This window comes from Neopsephotus bourkii, unplaced genomic scaffold, assembly GCF_033783945.1.
Source record: "Neopsephotus bourkii isolate Nb327-2 ecotype Australia unplaced genomic scaffold, CSIRO-AGI_Nbou_v1 NB_941, whole genome shotgun sequence".
Classification (NCBI taxonomy): Eukaryota; Metazoa; Chordata; class Aves; order Psittaciformes; family Psittacidae; genus Neopsephotus; species Neopsephotus bourkii.
In genome coordinates, this window is record NW_026901435.1 from 3448709 (window position 1) to 3467632 (window position 18924).

The 18924-nt window shown below is 36.8% G+C and overlaps 1 protein-coding gene across 4 annotated transcripts in view; it reads right to left on the reverse strand.

The window, feature by feature from the left end:
- The window catches only part of MYO6 (myosin VI), a 79069-nt gene that overhangs the window by 34959 nt on the left and 25186 nt on the right, over positions 1-18924 (reverse strand). For all 4 annotated transcript variants that reach the window (XM_061358396.1, XM_061358395.1, XM_061358393.1 and 1 more), the window contains exons 9-16: positions 17900-17980; positions 14974-15154; positions 12495-12639; positions 5688-5845; positions 4632-4723; positions 4277-4349; positions 1753-1880; positions 615-710 (exon numbers count right to left, since the gene is read on the reverse strand). In XM_061358396.1, coding sequence (XP_061214380.1) covers positions 615-710; positions 1753-1880; positions 4277-4349; positions 4632-4723; positions 5688-5845; positions 12495-12639; positions 14974-15154; positions 17900-17980 — 954 coding nt within the window. The remainder of the gene's footprint in view (positions 1-614; positions 711-1752; positions 1881-4276; positions 4350-4631; positions 4724-5687; positions 5846-12494; positions 12640-14973; positions 15155-17899; positions 17981-18924) is intronic.

An 18924-nucleotide genomic window follows, 5' to 3' on the forward strand; every position in this document is an offset into this window, starting at 1 on the left:
AACATATCATGATGAGATATACAGTTAAATATAGAGCACCTGGAAAAATGTGTTCCAATTTTATTGATTATTTTGACACTGACTCACTCAGTGACCTCAGAAAAATGAGGTAGGTAACACACAGATTTCAATTTTCTTATCTGTAATATGACCTACAGGATGTGCCTACTTCTAACAGCACAGCAATCAGTATAATTCTTGCAGTGCTTCGAAGCACATATGAAGAAGTATGCATTTTTAAATGACAAGCCATTTTTGGAAGTAGCTTTCCTCTTACACACTGGCGTTACAGACCAGAACAACAAAACCATTATGGATCTTCTGTTTATCCTAAAAACTGGGTTTTTTTTAAGGTAAGAGTTTAGATATTGGCTTCAGGCGTTTCAATGTTTTTGTATATATCTGTATTTTGAGGATGGCAACTTCAGATATTTTGTCAGACTAATTTGAGAAGTTAAAAGAAACGGTCAATTCTGTCACATACAAAATTAGTTTCAAATCTAAGACATCAACTTTTGAATTTCTCTTCTGTGAAATTAAATTTTATTATTTAACTGAAAAATACAAAAATACTACAAAGCATAACAGAAACAGTTTTGTGAAAGTAAACTTACAGTCTCATAGCATACTGCTCCTGCAAAATGCCGGATAATAAAGCCTTCATCATCTCTGATATTTCTGTGAACAGCCAATTTAGACTTTCTAGGAATCTGCAATTTAAAAATTGAATTACAAAGAAGAATTACACTGAAGAATGAGAAAAAGTTTATTCTTAAAACATCACCATGACTTTGCCAGGAGCACTAGGTTTTTAAAATGACACAGACCTTCCCATTCAACACAAGATACACAAAAACCTGCTTTCATTTTCATTCTCATTCACACCCTTAAGATACCTCACATTCAAAACAAAAGTCACCAGGATTGCTAATATTAGCTTTTGATTTTCTTTCTGCCTTTAAACAACAATTTCAATACCATTCATTTCACAGCTGATGAATAGCCTTGTCATATGAACAGGATTAGACAGAAGTTTAAAATATATGTTTAGATGCTGTACTTTAAAAGACAACCACCTAGCTGATCATACACATAGAGACAAAAAAGTTTCATTGCACAGCAATCTAGTTAATCAAGATTAAGTGGGAATTTAACGAAAGATAAATGGACAACAATTTTATTTAGCTCCTCTTGCTTGCATTTTTCAGCAGGGAACAGTTTTGTTTTGTTTTGTTTTGCATTTCAACAGAAGTAATGTAAATTGCAATAATTTGTATGACTACTCCACAAGGTGCTGTATGTTAAATAATTAACAAAAAAGTTTTGCTTGTTTTCCTTATTTTCATCTGTGAAGTGCTAGCTAGACACTCCATGTGAGTCACATATTCTCTAAAGCAAGCAATTTTTGAAAGGAACAAAACAGTTCATATTAGATATGAAATAATCTAAATTAAAACGTGGCTTGATTTCCTTTTCATGCATTACATGTTAATAAGCTCCAAGCATCAGTGAAGAATATGGCTTTAGTTTCAGCAGGAAATAAGAATTGCTACTTAAGCAAGACTTAAGCCTTCAGTGAACTTTCTAACAAACTAATAACTAAACTTGATTTTAACAAAAGGATATGGATTGTGCAAACTGGTCTGGTATGAGATTTCTTAGGAAAGGTTTTCATTAACTTGGAAGTGTTACTCTCAACTGTTCCAAGAACTGTTCTATTAAAACAAGACAGAGAGCAAAAAATAAACTTACAGAGAGCCTGAAATGGTCCTTGTGTTTCTGGTGCACAACTGAAGTAAAATGCTGGTCGCTTGGTTGGGGAAGACGATTTTCTTCATCCAAAATATCCAGTACACCTATTAATTTTGCTTCAATCAAATCTAGCAATAAAACAAAATATATTTACAAAAATTGAATATATGAATTCATATCAGAACTGAACATTACAAATTTAAAATACTACTCATCCAATTCTGTATAAGGGTATCTAGAGAGAGTTGTGAACACAAAACACAGAAAGTAATTTGAAATTAATTCTACATATTTGAATTGTTGATTTAATCTATGCCCTATACATACCAAGTTCTAAGTCTAACACAAGCAACATTGGGAATAAAAAGATAAGGCATGGATTGTTTGGTTTTTACTCTTGGTCTCAAGTTTAATTTAGTCATCGAACTCCCAAAAGGTGCCTAAATGTTTCTAATGGTTGTGTGCTATAACTATAGGTCTTTACGTGGTAACTGGTTATCGCACATCCTAAAACAATAAGCATTACAAGGCAAACACTTCCATTCACAACAAGATCCAGGAAGAAGAATTAAATGCATTTGTTTTAAGAAAAGCAGATCAGACTTTAGCATACAGTAGTGGCTTCACAACTTTTCATAAGTAACTTTTCACATACATATACAAAAGCCCTTGAAAGCTCACATAAAAATTCATGCCCTTGAAACTATTAGACACAAGAATTTTGCAGCTTTTAAAACTATTTTGTATTATCTATGAAACTGTTATTGTAAGAGGAATTTTTACTACCCAGTTTTCTTCTGTGGAAAGGAAGAAATGACTAACACTTGTACTGCAGCAAGGCCTGTGAACTCTCACCACAGTCTTTAAACAGTATGAGGCTATATATAAAGCACAGAGACAGCCTCAATGCAAAGAATTTATACTCATAAAATCTGAACAAGCTAATTTAGCTACAGAGATGACTACCATTCCATCAACAGATTCTAACTTACTAATGACTGTTTCTAAGATTTGTCCATAGTGTTAAGCGATTTTTCATACCAACATAATATCCTTCTCTTTTGTGGCAGTTAACATTTGTACATTTTCACTGCTGTTACCAGCCTGGTCCAACATCTTAAACAAAAGCATATTTACACATAAACCAACATTATCTTTCTCACTCACTTCAAAAGGCTGTAGAAGATACTTTTTTCTGAACTACGCAAAAACAGAAGAAAAGGCATACATGTGGTTTAACTAAGCTGTAATTCATTAACTTTTAATAATAATTTATATAATGAAGAAATGTGTCAAATCTGTGGTGGGGTGTCATATGTTGGCTGGAATAGTAAAAAGGGTCATGACTGTGGCACTGCTACTTGTATTCCTTTCCTAGGGCAGGAAAAGGCAACAACTTGGCAACCAGCTTTACAACCTAAACCACTTTCCCCACTAGGAGTCAGAGAGGGACTTTTTTTTTCCCGTAGTCCCCAGGGAACAATTCTTTTAACTGTAACAACATTTTTGGGAACAGGCTCAGGCCCATATACACACTATTAAACCACTAGAAGAGATTAAGGTTTGTATTCACAGAAGACACTTACTTCGTTGCTATCCCTCCTCCAAATATCTTCCTGTTGCTTTTTCACAAGGCAGCTTGAGGTTTACTTGACAACAGTTATCTTTAGTTAAGTCACAGCGATTCTACAGTCCTATCTGACAGAGCAAAAACTTCTTCAGCAGGGCTACAGAATGGTTTGGGTGGGAAGGGATCATACAATCATATCACTGAATCACGGAATAATGTGGGTTGGAAGGGACCTTTAAGATCATCTAGTTCCAACCCCCGCTGCCATGGGCAGGGACACCTTCCACTAGACCAAATTGCTCAAAGCCCCATCCTGGCCTCAGAAGAACATGACCTTTTCCAACAGATGTTGAATTCTGTCACTCTGAACCCTCTGCTCAGCCAGGTCTTATTAGTTACCGTAAGTAAATTACTGTTAATGCAAAAGCAAGATGAACTTTTGTTCCTAATACACCTATTTGAAAAACAAAGTTGAATGCAGAGAAAAGAGGTGGCAGGGGAGGAAGCAACAACATCTCAGCCTCTGATACATCAGTCTATGGAAACCTAAAAACAGCAGTAACATCTACAGCCTATGGATTTTGCTTTTTTTTCCCATTGGCTCAAAAAAGGTGGTGAGAATGGGAGAGGATTTTTTTCTAAATTCATGCAATATTTTTCACCAGACACCCTTACATCCTTCTTTATTTACCCTATTTAGGGGTTCCACTTAGTTTTCTAGGAAAACGCACAGGAAATTCACAAGTCCTAGCTGCAGTAAACACACATTGTAGGACAACACGGCTGTATTACTAACCAGAACTAGAACGCTATACAAAGCTGGAAGAATTCACAAGGTTGCAACAATCGTTATAAGCATCAAGTTACTAGTGCTATGTATACCTTGCATTTTCTCCTTGAAGCTTTTTCCTCCATGACACTAATGAATAGCTTGACATTTCAAGAAGTACATACCTATACAGTCCTGATTATCTACATAGCGCACTTCATTAACCCCCAGGCCTTCTTTTTGGTAAAGTTCTTGCTCCTAAGAAAGGAAAAAAAAAAATTAAGTGAAAAGATAAAGCACCATTCAATATATGGATGCTTCATTTTAATGAATGGTAAAAAAGAAGAGGAAAAAAAGACTGTTGCTTTTTAAAGAGCTATATTATTTTCTGACACAACCAGATGTCACACAGTAGGAAAGCTGTCAACTTAATTTTTTTTTATCTAAGCATAATGTGCAGTCATACTGAAAGCAGTGCTCCTTTAGGTATCTCCCTACTTAAAAAATAAATCCTCAAATATAAAATTAAATTTAACATACCTCTTTCAGAATCCTTTCATTAAAAAACTGCTGCAGTTTCTCATTACAGTAGTTAATACAGAATTGCTCAAAACTGTTGTGTTCAAAGTATTCTGAAAAACAGAAAATAAACTTCTATGATAAATCAGTGTTCCAAAAACTTAAAGAATAAGAGAAGCTTCACAGTACTAACACTTGAAGATATATTCAGATCCATATCTCTTTCAGTAAAATACAAGCTTTCACAGATTTTTCAAGTTGTGAATAAAATAGATATAAAAATACTGCAACAGATCATATTTCCAAGACAAATAACAGCTTTATCTGGCAGCAAACCAAAGCAAGATGCTACCATACAGTAAAAGTGTACCAATACATCCTCACCCATCCATGCTACAACAGGCTAGCATAGCATACCATAGCTCTAGACACCTGAAACCCAAAATTTCCTTGGTTCATTGTTTACGGACCACCTTAGCAGGGTGAGAGCGCACCAGAAAACATGCCGTAATCTGAAAACATGCCCCTAAAACTGGACAAAAGCTTTCCAGGAATGACCAATGCCCACCACTTTCTTGGAGCAACCAGAAGCCCAAAGTCCAAATCTGTAACAGTACTATCCACCCTCTGGGAAACAGTATCTTAATTTGGAGACTTCATTTGGCTGTTAGTATCCAGTGATCTTCTCAGGACTGAATGGGGAAAGAGCACGCACATACAGTATCTTTCCTAATTCTACTAGCCAGCCACAGTTCCAAATTATTAGTCCTTCATAATCTGTGTGTATGTAGACATTACAGGAATTTGAAACCATTACAAAGATGCTTAGTTTCATAGTAATGCTTGTGTTAACTAGGTCACCAGAAGAAGCTCTAGACCTCCTCTCCTTTCTTGTGTCTCTGGAAAGTGAAGCTTTAACTGCTCTCTTGATATTTTCTTAAGTCCTTGTAACTCATCACCACCCCCACCACCACACCCCCCCCAAAAAAGCACTCCCACTCTCCATTGCAGAATTTATCACTGAAACTTTGGTGGCAATAAAAGACAACAAGAAATTAATTTTTTTTTTATACTTACCAAAACCAGCTATATCTAGAACTCCAATGAAGAAAGAAGAAGTCTCAAATGGAAAACACTGGTTTACCCTATTCACTACATGGTCAAACAGATGACTATACACTGTTTTAGCCAAGGCATCACGAGCGTTGTTTGCTTGTTCCACTTTCAAGGGTACCCTAAAAACCAAGAATACACATCTTGTTTTTCAGAATTCCTTATTCTCAGATCTTACTGAGCTTGGACCCTAAACTTAAAAAGTCTTTCCAATTTTTGTATATATAAACAAAAAAAAACAACCCACACCACCAACAAAAAGAAAAAGGAAAAACAAAACCTGAGCTGTAGGCCTAGGTAGGAAACATCTTGCCAAGTTAACCTAACTATCCTACTTATAGACATAAAAATAATGTTTCACTATCCTCAGTAGAGGTGGAATGCAGATGTTTTCATGCGTGTTTATTAGATAATTAGAAACTATATTGACAATTATCAGAGAAAGATATTTAAAGTATATACAGCTCCATCTGCAAAAAAGACTTCAGCTATTTATTTCTGAGGTGTCTCGTTACAATAAAACCTATAGTTCAATTTTGTTCTGACATCTTTGTCCCTGTGCTTTCATAAGGGCTGTAACTAAGGGTTATAAGGCTGTAAGTTAACCAAGATGTTAAAAAACATAGATAAGGGAGTGTGAAAGTCAGATGCAATTCCAAAATAAGGATTCTTTTTAAAGACTGGAAAGAGAGGCCTTTCAAGAGATGATAATTTATTGTCTCTCTCTTACTTATAAGCCTTTACGCTGCATTGTGATTATCTGTTACAAGTCTATATCCCAGTTTAGCAGTCAACAAAAAAACAAAGAAAAAACCCAACCCCCACCCCAAAAACACACACACACACACAAAAGAAAAAAAGAAAACAAACCCACACACCAAACAACAAAAAACCCCACCACCCAACCCCCACAAGTTTTCTCATTTTTACCCTTCCAATTCTCTCCCCCATCCCGCTGGGGAGAAATGACAGAGCAACTGAGTGGGGCTTAGCTGCCAGCGGGGGTTAAACCATGACAACAGCTTACTCATACTGCATCATTTCCTTCACTTCCCAGAATTCACAAGCACTAAACTAAGTCATATTTTTTATTTCTTTATTTTTTCAAGGATGGTACTTCTAATACAGAAACATGAGACTGATGGATTTCTATTGTGACTTGTGTAAGTCAGGGAATCAGACTCCGTTCACTAAGGACGCCTGCAGCTACATTACATTTGATAGTAATTAGCTTTAACACACAATCTTGTCTTCCGCTAAGTATCTCCTGACTTATCTTAAGGTAACAAGTACTGACAGAACTCTTATCTTATAAATAGAAAGAAGGTACCTTTACATTCCATTCTGATACGTTTAAGAGATCAGAATACTAATTCCCACACGTCAGCTGCAGACCTATTACATAATACAATACACTAAAATCATTCATGCTTTCCATTTACTTTTTTTTTTTTCTAACAACACAGCAAACAGTCATACTTCTAGAGAATGTATTTATCAAACAGCCCTGTTCTTCAAAAATATCATATTCTGCCATTATTAAGGAGGGCTCCAGAGGCTGCACAAAACCTTATGGTTAAATTTCATAGTATGCAGCAGAAATCTATGGAAAGTAAGTGTATCCCTGCAATGCATTTTGCACAGCTGAAAGTACAGAATCACAAAATAATGCTGAAATTGCATTGGGCCAGGAAATACAAAATAGTCCTGTTACAGAAGTGACATTCAGAACGAGTAACTTCCTTCTCATGAACTTGCTCCCGACTCAGCTCCTCATTTCCTGTGGACTGCACACTAACAAAGGAATCTCTTTCCTCCTCCTGACTGACCAGAAAAAAAAAATACATTTTCCATTCTCCATTTCACCTTTTCCCTTCATCAGCTACATGTAAGGAACAGGGAATAAATTTTCCTAAATTCTGAGCCATTTGGTAAGGTTGCATAAAAACAAAACAAAACAAAACAAAAAAAAAACCCACCACTTGTTTGGTTTTCATACTAATTTATTCATCATGTTTTCCAGCAATCCAAGGAATCTGAGGCCTAAGGGAAAGTATTCCTGTGGGCTAGATTTATTCTGTGGACAATTCTGTGCAGTCCTCAAACATTTTCTAGAACAAATAAACTGCAATTAAAATACGCACAATTTGCCCATGGTTGACAACAATTAAGGGAGAGAAAGCAGGCGAAGCTATACCCATCAATTACTGTCATCCAATAGTTACTGCTTCACAAATAAAATGTCCTGGATGAGGTAACCCTACCAAGTGAAAGGCCTACATAACTGAAGAATATAAGCAGCACATTTGTAATTTGAGAAAAGTTCCAAAATCTGTAGAAAAACCTCCCCTTTTTTTTTTTTTTTTTTAACACAGTACTTTTTCAACAGAGGCTTTGGTACCACCATCCAAAAAGACTGCATTTTGGTAGAAAACGTACTCCAAAAGGAGCTGGAAGATCAGGGATGATGTAAGTTAAATTTTGCACACTGTAAAATAATTTACTTTATAATGACGGAATCCTTTTTGAAAGTCTTCTTGGAAATTGAGAAACTGAGCAAAAGAGTAGTACAGTGCATTTACAGTCTAAGAGGTGTACTGGATTTTGAATACTAACACATAATTTCTGTATGTAAACATACTTCACATGGATGGCAAAAACATCAGCCAACATTATGCTCTTTCTGGAAGACTAACAGGGACAGATAAACACAGTGCAGCTGTCGAGTGTCCCTGGCAGTCCACTGCACATTAGTATCTAATAAAATTCAAAGAGATAGTATTTAACGTCACCCTCCTACTGTTCCTTGTTGGCTCCATTGTGCCCAGCAGAACAAAGCCTTTGTTATACTCTAAGCGCAGTGATTTCAGCTGAGCTATTCATTCACTGTGACCTGCTAGGACTCACATGATCTACTTGCACACAAAAGGTCCCTGAGAAAGAGAGAGGGAAATGAGTAGCTCTTTGGGTTGATGGAACAAAATAAAACAATGTACTTGTCAAAACCCTGATATTGATGGCAATCAAATAATTTAGAAACTATTGCTACCGTGGAAAAACCTGGTGGCTCTTTAATAAACATCTAAAACATTATAATCCACTTTCCTTGTATATGCAGTAAGGCACACAAGAAAAAGATATTTGTGTACTTGTTAGCGTATGTTTGCTTTTAGCTGCACAAGTTTAGGTAAGGCTAGATAAAGAGGCTTAATGCATTAATCCTTTGAGATAGTGGAAGGAGTCCTCTGAATTAATTTTTGCTATCCACAAAATAAAAACATCGGGGAAAAATGAAGTACTTCCACAGGAACATAGTTTCTTGTGTTTGCAGACTTTTGAAACAGTACACTTCTAACAATGCCCCAGGCTTTTCAGGATAAATATGCTGAACAGAAAATCTTTACAGTCTTAATCCAAACTGAATTTGAAGCTGTATCAAAAATTGAATTTGTTCTTAGGAAACCTTACTTGACAGGGTTACTTGAGGTGTGGTGAAAGGGAAGCCATATATTATGAAAAACCTTTGCTTTACTGCTTGCTATGTGCCATCAAACATTCTCAAAGGGAAACATACAGAAACACTTTATCTATGTTATGTGTACAACAGACAAAACTAATCTGCTCTCAGAGGATGAGTCAACAGTTCACTGAAAGCATTTCCAGTGGGGTGCCATCTGAATCTGACATGGATATGATTTGTTCAACCCCCTTCTGCTTCCCATTAACACTTTCATTTAAAAGGAATATGAAAGTAAGGGTATTTTCAAAAAAATGATCTGGTAATACCAAACTAAGAAAGCAGAAAATCTTGTAACAACATTAGCATACAAAATTTTTTTCACAAATTGAAAGAAAACACAATCTAAAAACCCGCAAGATAAATTTTGGTGAAGGTGTGTGATGGTATACTTAGGATAATTCAAAAATTCAAATGCAAGATGAAGAATAATCACAGAAGCAGTGAGCTGGCAGAGAACGTTCAATTAGGTAAAAAAAACATTACTAACTTTCAAAACCTGCAATTGCCATACTGCCCTGTATTAATATGAGCACCATCTGTACTGTATAATATATACAATTTTCTACTCTAATGCCCATAATACTGCTAAAATTTATCCTGGATGAATACATCAAAGATTTTGTGGTCAATTTAGACATGGTCTGGAAGACGGCAAACAGTAAAACCTGGAAAACATTAGCCACTGGAGGCACTTTGACCTGCAAGACCCATGTCCTCCTACACATTAAAGGTTGTTATAAGGCAAAAATCACTTGTAACTTTCTGTACCAGTTACTAAAGCAGCAAGATATGAGTGACCAAGAGTCCTCAATTTTTAATAACTGAGGGGGAGAAGAGGAATTTATAACCACTTTCCAGTAATGCATTATGAAGAGATCTAGGTCTTGAGCTTTTAACTGAAGGCAGAATAACAGCTCTCCAGTCATTACTTACTATTTGTCCCGGCATTGTAATTCTTCCCATGGTAGTCACTATGAAGTTCTAACTCTTGAACATCCCTTCTTTCAAAGTACAGAAATAAACAGACAACCAAAAAGCTACTTGCTTTCTCTACTACAAATACACCTCAAAGATTAGCTATTCGGTAATAATGTCTTACTGGAACTGCCTATACCCATGCTAAACTTAAGACTCCTGAATATGAGTTAATTCAGAAGAGCTTCTGTGTTCCCTAAAAAAAAATAATCTATGATGTTAAAACAGCACAGACTGTAACTGATGGCTTGCTGTGCTTAAACTTTGGCCAGGAAGATCAGTTTCACCCTGCAGACTAGGAAGCAGGCACTGAACAGTATTTCCAATAAAGCTACTGTATTTTAATTCATCATTATTGGTTAGAATTAGGTAGAGTTCAAGATTACTATTCCTGTTCTTGACCACTGGAAAGCTTCATTATTTGAATCCATTACGACACTTGGGAACTAAAAATGTTGATGCTCTCAAGTTCTCAAAGGTCCACTTTTCACCTCAGAAGTCTGACATAACTTAAGCATGCATTAACTAACACCTGCCACCTTACTGGCCACAGTGACATACAAAAGTTAAATCAATCAGCTATTACTTTGTTTCAGTCCACGAGTTTATGAAATATTATCAAATACTTCATGCTACAAATATAAATTATAGTAATAAATTTCAAAAGACATAAAATATGCAAGGTATTTATATATTCCACATTAATGCAGATAATTTTAGCTGTCAAATATTAAACTTCTTGTATAATATGCATAAAGTTGTATTTCTGATTCACTAAAACAATCTGGCTGTTTCTGTAAGTCAATAGGAAGTACCTGTGCATTCTTCCAATGACTGAAGTGAATGCCAATCAGTTTCTTTATTAAAAGACTAATGCATTCAGCTAAACATTGACAATTATTTTCACCGTCCTCCAAACTGTTTAACCCAAGTTCAGTTTTTGATGCAGTGTTTTCTTTACCTCCAGAAAATACACAACATAGAAACCCCAATGTTAAAAGACACAATTCAGTTGCACGCAGCTTAGCTGGTATCCCTGACAGCTTGCATGCTAGTGGGATCAATCTCAAGAAGAAAAAATCGTGGTGGAAGTTAGAGGTTTCTCACTAGAACAAAGGAAACATCTCCACATACAGAAAGAAAACACTACCCTAATTCTGTGCCTAGGCAGTTACTTTGATAATAGCTTCTTGACAAAATTAAAGGGATAATCACAATTTTTTCAGGCCATATTTACTTCAGTAGTGATGCATTCTTAATAGCTACAGAAGAAAAAAAAACAATCAAAAACCAACAAAAAAATAAAACAAAAAAAACCTTTCCCTTAAATTCATCCTGTTCAGTATTTTTATTACAAGAAAGATGCATCCAAGTATCTTCTGAAATACTTCAGGCACAGCATTAACAATCCTTGACACAGTGTACCTGTTAGATCCTCTAGCATATCTAATTTTCAATGTGAGCTATGGATTTAACAGGCTGACTGCTATGCTTTCTTTGGCCACACAGCGTACTCACTGGCACGTGAGGGACTTCATAAAATGTGATAGTGACTTATTCAAAGCTGGTTTTTTCTTGAAAATGAAACACACTTTAGTCAGACATTGTACAACTGCCACTCTTCCCAACGAAAATTAAGATAATACTCCAATAAACTAAAAACAAGCAAACCCAGGCATCTAAAAACATGCATTTGGATCAACTGCTTTGGGAAAATAAAAAATAAAACCAAATAATTAAGGGGGAAAAAAAAGCCCTGTTAATATTTGCCATCTCTAAATTATCATTAGCATGACAGAAAAGGATAGCATGTTGCTGCCGTTTTGAAGGGACGAAGGATGTAAATCTGCTGCAAACTCGGATTTTTGTAGTACCATGGGGTTTGTATTTTTGTAGTACCATGGGGTTTGTATTTTTTATCTGTGTAAACCACTAAGCGACATGAACAGCTGCACTTGCGCTGACTGCAACTCGGTTAATACTCGTCAAGGGGGAGTCCGAGTGCGTTTTTCCCGCTGGTACGGGAGAGGACGAACCCCATCCCAGGGGGCAGACCAGATCGCGATGCGCAGGGGCTCGAAGCGAAGGCTGGCAGATGGGAGACGAGCTGGCCCGGTCCCACGGCCCCCGGCCGCACTTGCTGCAGGCGCCCCTGTGAGCACACTAAGGCAGACCCCTGCGTACCCGCGCCTCCTCCAGCCCCCTTCTCCACCCTCCCGCCATCCCGGGACCGCAGGGAAGAGAGGCGGCGCGGCCCGTCGGCGCGCAGGACTCACTTGATGACCGTTCCTTTGGCGCCCCCTGCCGTGGTGAGCATGACGCGCGTGGTTAGGCTGACGCGCAGGTCCTCCCGGTCGAGCCCCAGCAGCGCCGCGCAGCACTCCAGCGCCGGCTCGCTCCGCGGCCCCACCGTGCAGCCCCCTGCGAGCAACAGCACAACCGAGCTCCGGTACACTGCCGGCACACCAACACCGCCAGGCGCTGCCCGCGGCCGACAGGCCCTGGCGCGCTCGTCTGCTGTGAAGCCTACTCGCTAGTGTCAGTCCCAACAGTTGCCATTTGGGCCGGTTTATGGGAAATTCTAGGGAAAAACACTGAACTGGCGATGATCTTGCCATGGCAACTAGAAGTAACATCAGTTTTGAAGGAATCAAAGATTGCCTCTGGAAATTATTTCCTGTATTAACTGTGAAGAGCCAGTTCTCAAAACCAAGAAACCCCCAAAATAAAACCAAAATAAGAAAAAAACCCAAACCACAACAAAAAAGGAAAAAAAAAAAAAGTCGACAAAAGGCAAACAAAAAAAGAAACACCCACCCCTAAACTATGTGTGAAATTCTGGGTTTTTTTAATACTGTCCTAAGCATGAGCTGTTCAAAAGCTAAACTGCTTGTAAATGAAAGACCCCAAAATGCTAAAATGCTAATATCTAGCAACTAACTGCAGCGATGCAACCTTCTGGATCTAGGTGTTCCTGCAATCCCCCAGACTTCATTGCTCTGCAACAGAAGTGCCTGGCACAGCAGACTCCCAGCACTAAACATGTTCAGATACTGGTATGTACATTTTCCCAGGTAAACAACAGGGAGGTGTGCTATCGTCTGCCTGGCACCACAGCCTCAGTGCCAGAGCTCGTCCAGCTACTGCAGGTTCATAACTCTTTAACTGAAGCACTCAAAACACTTAAGCAAAATCTAACACTTAATTACATATGCCATGATTACATTTCCTGTTGCTCTCAGTAAAATTTATTTCTACAGGTAAGTAAAGAGACCAAAAGGGATAGATAAAAAACTAATCAAACACTATGTGAAATCCTTAGCTCTACAATGACACTATGAAAAAATAAAAGAAAAAGGTAAAAGGAGTCCTTAAAAGATTGAGGCTTTTGTGGCTTGATTTTGGAAGCTCTGAAACACCATTTGTCCTGTAGTAACTAGCTTTTGTTTGGTGTCTCCCAGGTTTTTGACGCAGCAACAGGACCTCAGAGGGTCTCTGCTAAGAGACACACTGCCTGGAGCAGTGCACCTTATGTGTACACATACAGTGTGAGAGCAGAATACAGCCTGTATTTGCAACGAACATTTCAGAAGTTCAGTAACTTATCCCAGGGGAAAAAGGTTTGAAATTCCAAATTCAGAGAAAGTAAGTTTTCTGGTGTCCTCTTTCTCTTCTCTAAACCCTGACTTTCTTCACCGTGGTTCTTCCTCTCGTTTGTTTGCCCCCTGAAACTGCCTCTGCACTCACATTTGCACCCTCCTCCTTCTGTCCCACCTTATCAATCCCAAAATCCCAAATCACAGCTCAAACAGGGAGCTCCCTGTCATCTTACTGCTGAGCCCTGTAAAGCCACTACTCTTCCCTACTCCCATGTTTTCCCAGATTCAGTCACACTAATCATGTTCATTTCAGTCCTCTTCATGAAGATGGAGACATAATGAACTGATACTGGGAAGGGTTCTGATGTGACCAAAGTGGGGAAAAACAAACAAACAAACAATAAAACAACCCTCACCTTCTCTGTGACAACCCTTCTCTGTGAACGTTAGTCTAAATTCTCTATTGGCACTACTTTGTTGAGGACAAATTGGGACTAGAGACCTCCGACAAGCTCTTCTGAGCAGAGTGTCTGTACAGTTCTGTGGTGACTCTGCTTGGGCATGGGAGCCTGTGAACCTGTAAGGCTAATGCTCATTCAATTTACCATTCAAAAAACCAGCTATACATACTTGAGGCAGGAGTAAGAAGAACCAATTTCACTGTATCTGCATATCTTGAAGAAAAATATCTACATACATATCTTTTCTACTATAGTTAGATTTGTAGTATATCCAGAACGTGAGTTTTTTCAGTCTTTCAGGAACCTATGGACAGGAGTTCTTAACTTAGAGACGCTGATTTCAGTACTGAGGTAAAAACAACTGTTTCAAAGTACTCATTCCCCCTCCTCAGCTTTCCTGCATGTTCTACTTTTAAGTCTCAGTCACACTTATACCAACATATCTTTATATCAAACTTCACACTGAAAAATTTCTTGAACAATTTCACTGAGAGCCTATTTGCTTTCAAAGCATGTAAAGAATGACAATTTTAAAATAAACAGGTAAACCTGACTTCAAAATGAAGTGAATTAAGATTAAATTACCCTTGAACACAAGGCAATTTTCTAAAGCAGTAATTCACGTGGAAGAGAATCATCTATAAACAAGAGACATTTTCAGTATTTTCACAGAAAACTGATTTGTTTTTTCTAACCTGAAGTGCTCCCAGCTTCCTCAAAATCAATATTTCCAAGGTGAAGGACACCAGCCACTACTCTAAAAAGATCAAGTTTTTCTGCATCATCCAGTCCAATCTTTTTCATTGCTGTGCACATTCTGTTGAAATCTCCATGATCATCTAAGAGTGGATCCTTCAAGGAACCTGCTTTGAGATACTATAAAATAACAAGGTAAGCAAAAAAAATCAGTAAGTGATTTTAAAGTAAATGCAATTATTACCAGTCAAGAAAAATAACATAACAAAAAGCAGGGAAAAGCATGCTAAACTAAGTAGAAAAATATTAGAGCTCTTCATTGCAAGAACCCTAATTTGTTTTAATTTGCCAACACTTTGAAGCATGATCTTCAAACTTCAAAGAATGCTTCAAACTATCTTCAGAAAGCAAAAGTTGAAGAATGTTACAGCTAAGGATGGGAATACAGGACTGTACAGGAATACAGCAGTGGAAAGGAAGACTCCAGCTAGGGAGCTATCTAAACATTTATACAAAGGAGTGCTTCTAGCCTCTAGAAGTTGAAAGAAGACCAACGTCCTTGTGATATTATGACAGAAAGTCTAAAAGGCCATGGGAAAGGAGTATAGGACAAACTAGAACTGGAAGAATTATCCCTATCCTAAACAGACTTATTTAGAGAAATATACTTGCAAATGTTTGCTGGTGATTAAGAAACAGAAAAGTTGTTTGCAGTGCTCTATGGGTTAGAAGAATACCAGCTACTTTTAAAACACCAATTTAACATTTTGTTGATTTTCCCAATTTAAATACATCAAAAGCCATTTTAACTATTAATGGGTTTAAATAGTAGCTAGTAACACATCTGCATGCAATCAAGACTAACTGAACATGCACAGATTGAGCTACATTTTTAGTTACTTTAAAATGTTTTCAACTAAAAAGGATCATTAACTAAATAGAAGCCTCCTAATGTCAAATAAGCTAACACAATTTTCATCAAAACACCACATGCATCTGAAAAATTCACTTCACACAATACTTAGACACATCAGTAAAATTAAACTACATCTCAATTATGTAAAATGATCACCTCATCTTCCTGATAAGGAAAACACAAAAATAATTTTAAGTATTAATTTACTATTGCAGCTACTTTTATTAAAATAAACAATTATTTTTCATAAAATGACAGAGCAAACACTAAATTTCTGATTTAAAAAACCTGAACAATGCAATATATTTCCTGTTTAAGTGGCTAGACTAAGTTTAAATATCACTGGAATCTAATCCTTTATTGAGCCTTCAAATTCACACGGTTGTGAATTTGAAGGGATTATGTAGTATGGCCTCATATAATAGTTCCACTACTTAATGTCTAAAACATATTTTCAGAATTACTCTGTCAGTACGTTTTAGTTTAGACAGTTATTTCAAATCAAGTCCTTTACAGAGCACACTTTATGACAAAATACCCCCCTATAAATTATATCAGTAACAGAAGATTGCACAGATTCATCTTCCAGCAGCAAGAATAAGTGAATATTGATACTTTATGCCTACACAAATGATCAACTTTACTACAAATCTTCATTTAAGGCAAATTAGGTAAACTGAGGCAAAAATCTCCCAGCCAATATGCTTGACAAGAAATAAATATCTACCAGCTTTGTGCCTCATGGTAATATCAAATCAGCATTTCTGTTAAGTCACTCTCCACCATCCCTGATTGTAGAAATAAGCCTACATTCAGGCAAAAGAAACTGCCATTAAATGCTCAGCATTACAACATACACACACTGTAAGTCCAGAAGTAGACATTACAACATTGACATGAGCTATACTGTGTCTCATAGCTAGGCATGAGCTACATACAAGCTCAACCCCAATTTCTCAAAGGTAAAAGATGGCATGGTCATTTTGGGAGAGAAGCTCTTGAGTAAAGCTATCTTTGTATTTTTCTACATGTATATGCATTTTGCCCTGCTAATGAATCAGAAGTACAGATCTGATTCAGATCTGAAGTACCTTCCAGCTATACAAGTCAGAAATTCATACTTTAGGTATGAAGAGATGAAAATTACATTAGAGAACAGAGCAGAAGTTTAATGAAGTGTTTGAACAACTTCCAGTTCACACATACTATTAATTCAGATCAAATTCTTTAGTGTCCTCATGTGAACAAGCTCAAAGGATTAAATGATACAAATTCTGGTAATTCCAGTTTTTCAAAATGTAGAGATGGAGTAAGAGGGAAGAAATGTTTTAATGTTTCACACTTTCTTTCAGGAAATGCCATGCTCTGTTATAAGTAACAATTCATAGACAAGGGACAACAAAAACCAATAAAGAATGCAGTGTACTGCGAAGGGCTATAGACTTATGCTGGAAGTGAGGCTACACTGTTTTATAAAACAGTTTGGAGCATCACTTAAAAAATCCAGACAGTAAAAATAGATCTGCAAAAAAAAAACTACTACTTATAGAAACATAGAATTGTTAGGGTTGGAAAGGACCAAAGGATCATCTAGTTCCAACACTGCTGCCATGGGCAGGGGCACTTCTCACTAAACCATGTTGCTGAAGGCTCTGTTCAGCCTGGCCTTCTTAGCAGTAGCAAGATTTAAAAGGAAAATTACAAAGTCTTGGATAGGTTTTTATTTTGCACAGAAGACAAGCCGCATCATTAAGTGCTATCATAATATAAGAATGAAAATGAAACAATTTCATAATCTGTTCCATTTGGGATTTAAAGTTGTTAAAATATATTGCTAGGACTGAACTCCAAAACCAGAGTTCTGAATATACCAGCATTGACAATACCCATTTAGACTTATAAAGATGTGTAAAATGAACATTTCATTCCACACTGTAAAACTGTAATCATTACTTTCAACTCTATCTGCATTAGGTAATAATATAAACTAACTGAAAATACAAACATACCTCAGGACTCTTGCGATTTTGCAAAATCTGCTTGTCTGTTTCTTTGTTAGCAAAGTATCTGGTACAGCCTCGATTTAAATACTGTAACAACAAAAAAAGCAGAAATGTATACTTAGGAGTAAGGAAAACATGCTTACTTAAGGCTTGATCGACATAGCTTGATTTAATCCTATGATACCAACAACACAGTAGTTATTCGGAATCCATTCCTTGAAAATGAATTTATTTACATCTACAAAATCACCAAAGTGTAACAGTAACAACATTCTATTGAAAGCTTCTTAATTTTGACAACTAAAATGCTTTTTGATACAGTGGGATATTCAATTTTCTACTCAACTAAGCCTATGAATGGAAAAGACAATGACAATTAAGAAACAAGAAAATAAATTTTCTGACCTATGTGTAGTATCAAACTACTTAATTTTTCCTCACCAGTAAAATATTTCTCTAGGTAGTAAGACACGTAGTGTATTAAAAAGCTTGAAGAGCATTAAAAGCTTATAACATGGTACAAGCTGAAGCCTCATTCAGAAGCTGGCTTCTGATATCCATCTCATGTTGTATAGTAAAGGGAATAGACCAGGCATTCAGATAATGACTAACTCTTCCAGCCAAATGGGACTGCCAGCTTTTTCCTTCTGATTCGTTCAGCTCAAAGTAAGAGCTCTGTCCAAAAGCTTGACAGAGTTCTTTGTTTAAAGGAAGTGAACTGATTCTTTGCTCTAGCCCATGAACAAAGAAAATGTTTTCAACTAGGTGAACGCAGATAATTCTACACTTTGATTAAAATTTCTATACAAAATTCTAAAAAAGTAATACAGCAATTCTAACAGCCAAAGAAAACTAGGTGACACAATATTAAAGTGACAAGAAACACTGTTCAAAGTTAGCTTTGTTTAACAAAATATTGAAAAGTTATATCAGCCAATAAAAATGCAAAGCACAGCATATTTTAAACACAATGTATCCCTGTATTACAGTATTAGAAACACTATTGCAGAAACTGGAGATAGAAAGTGAAC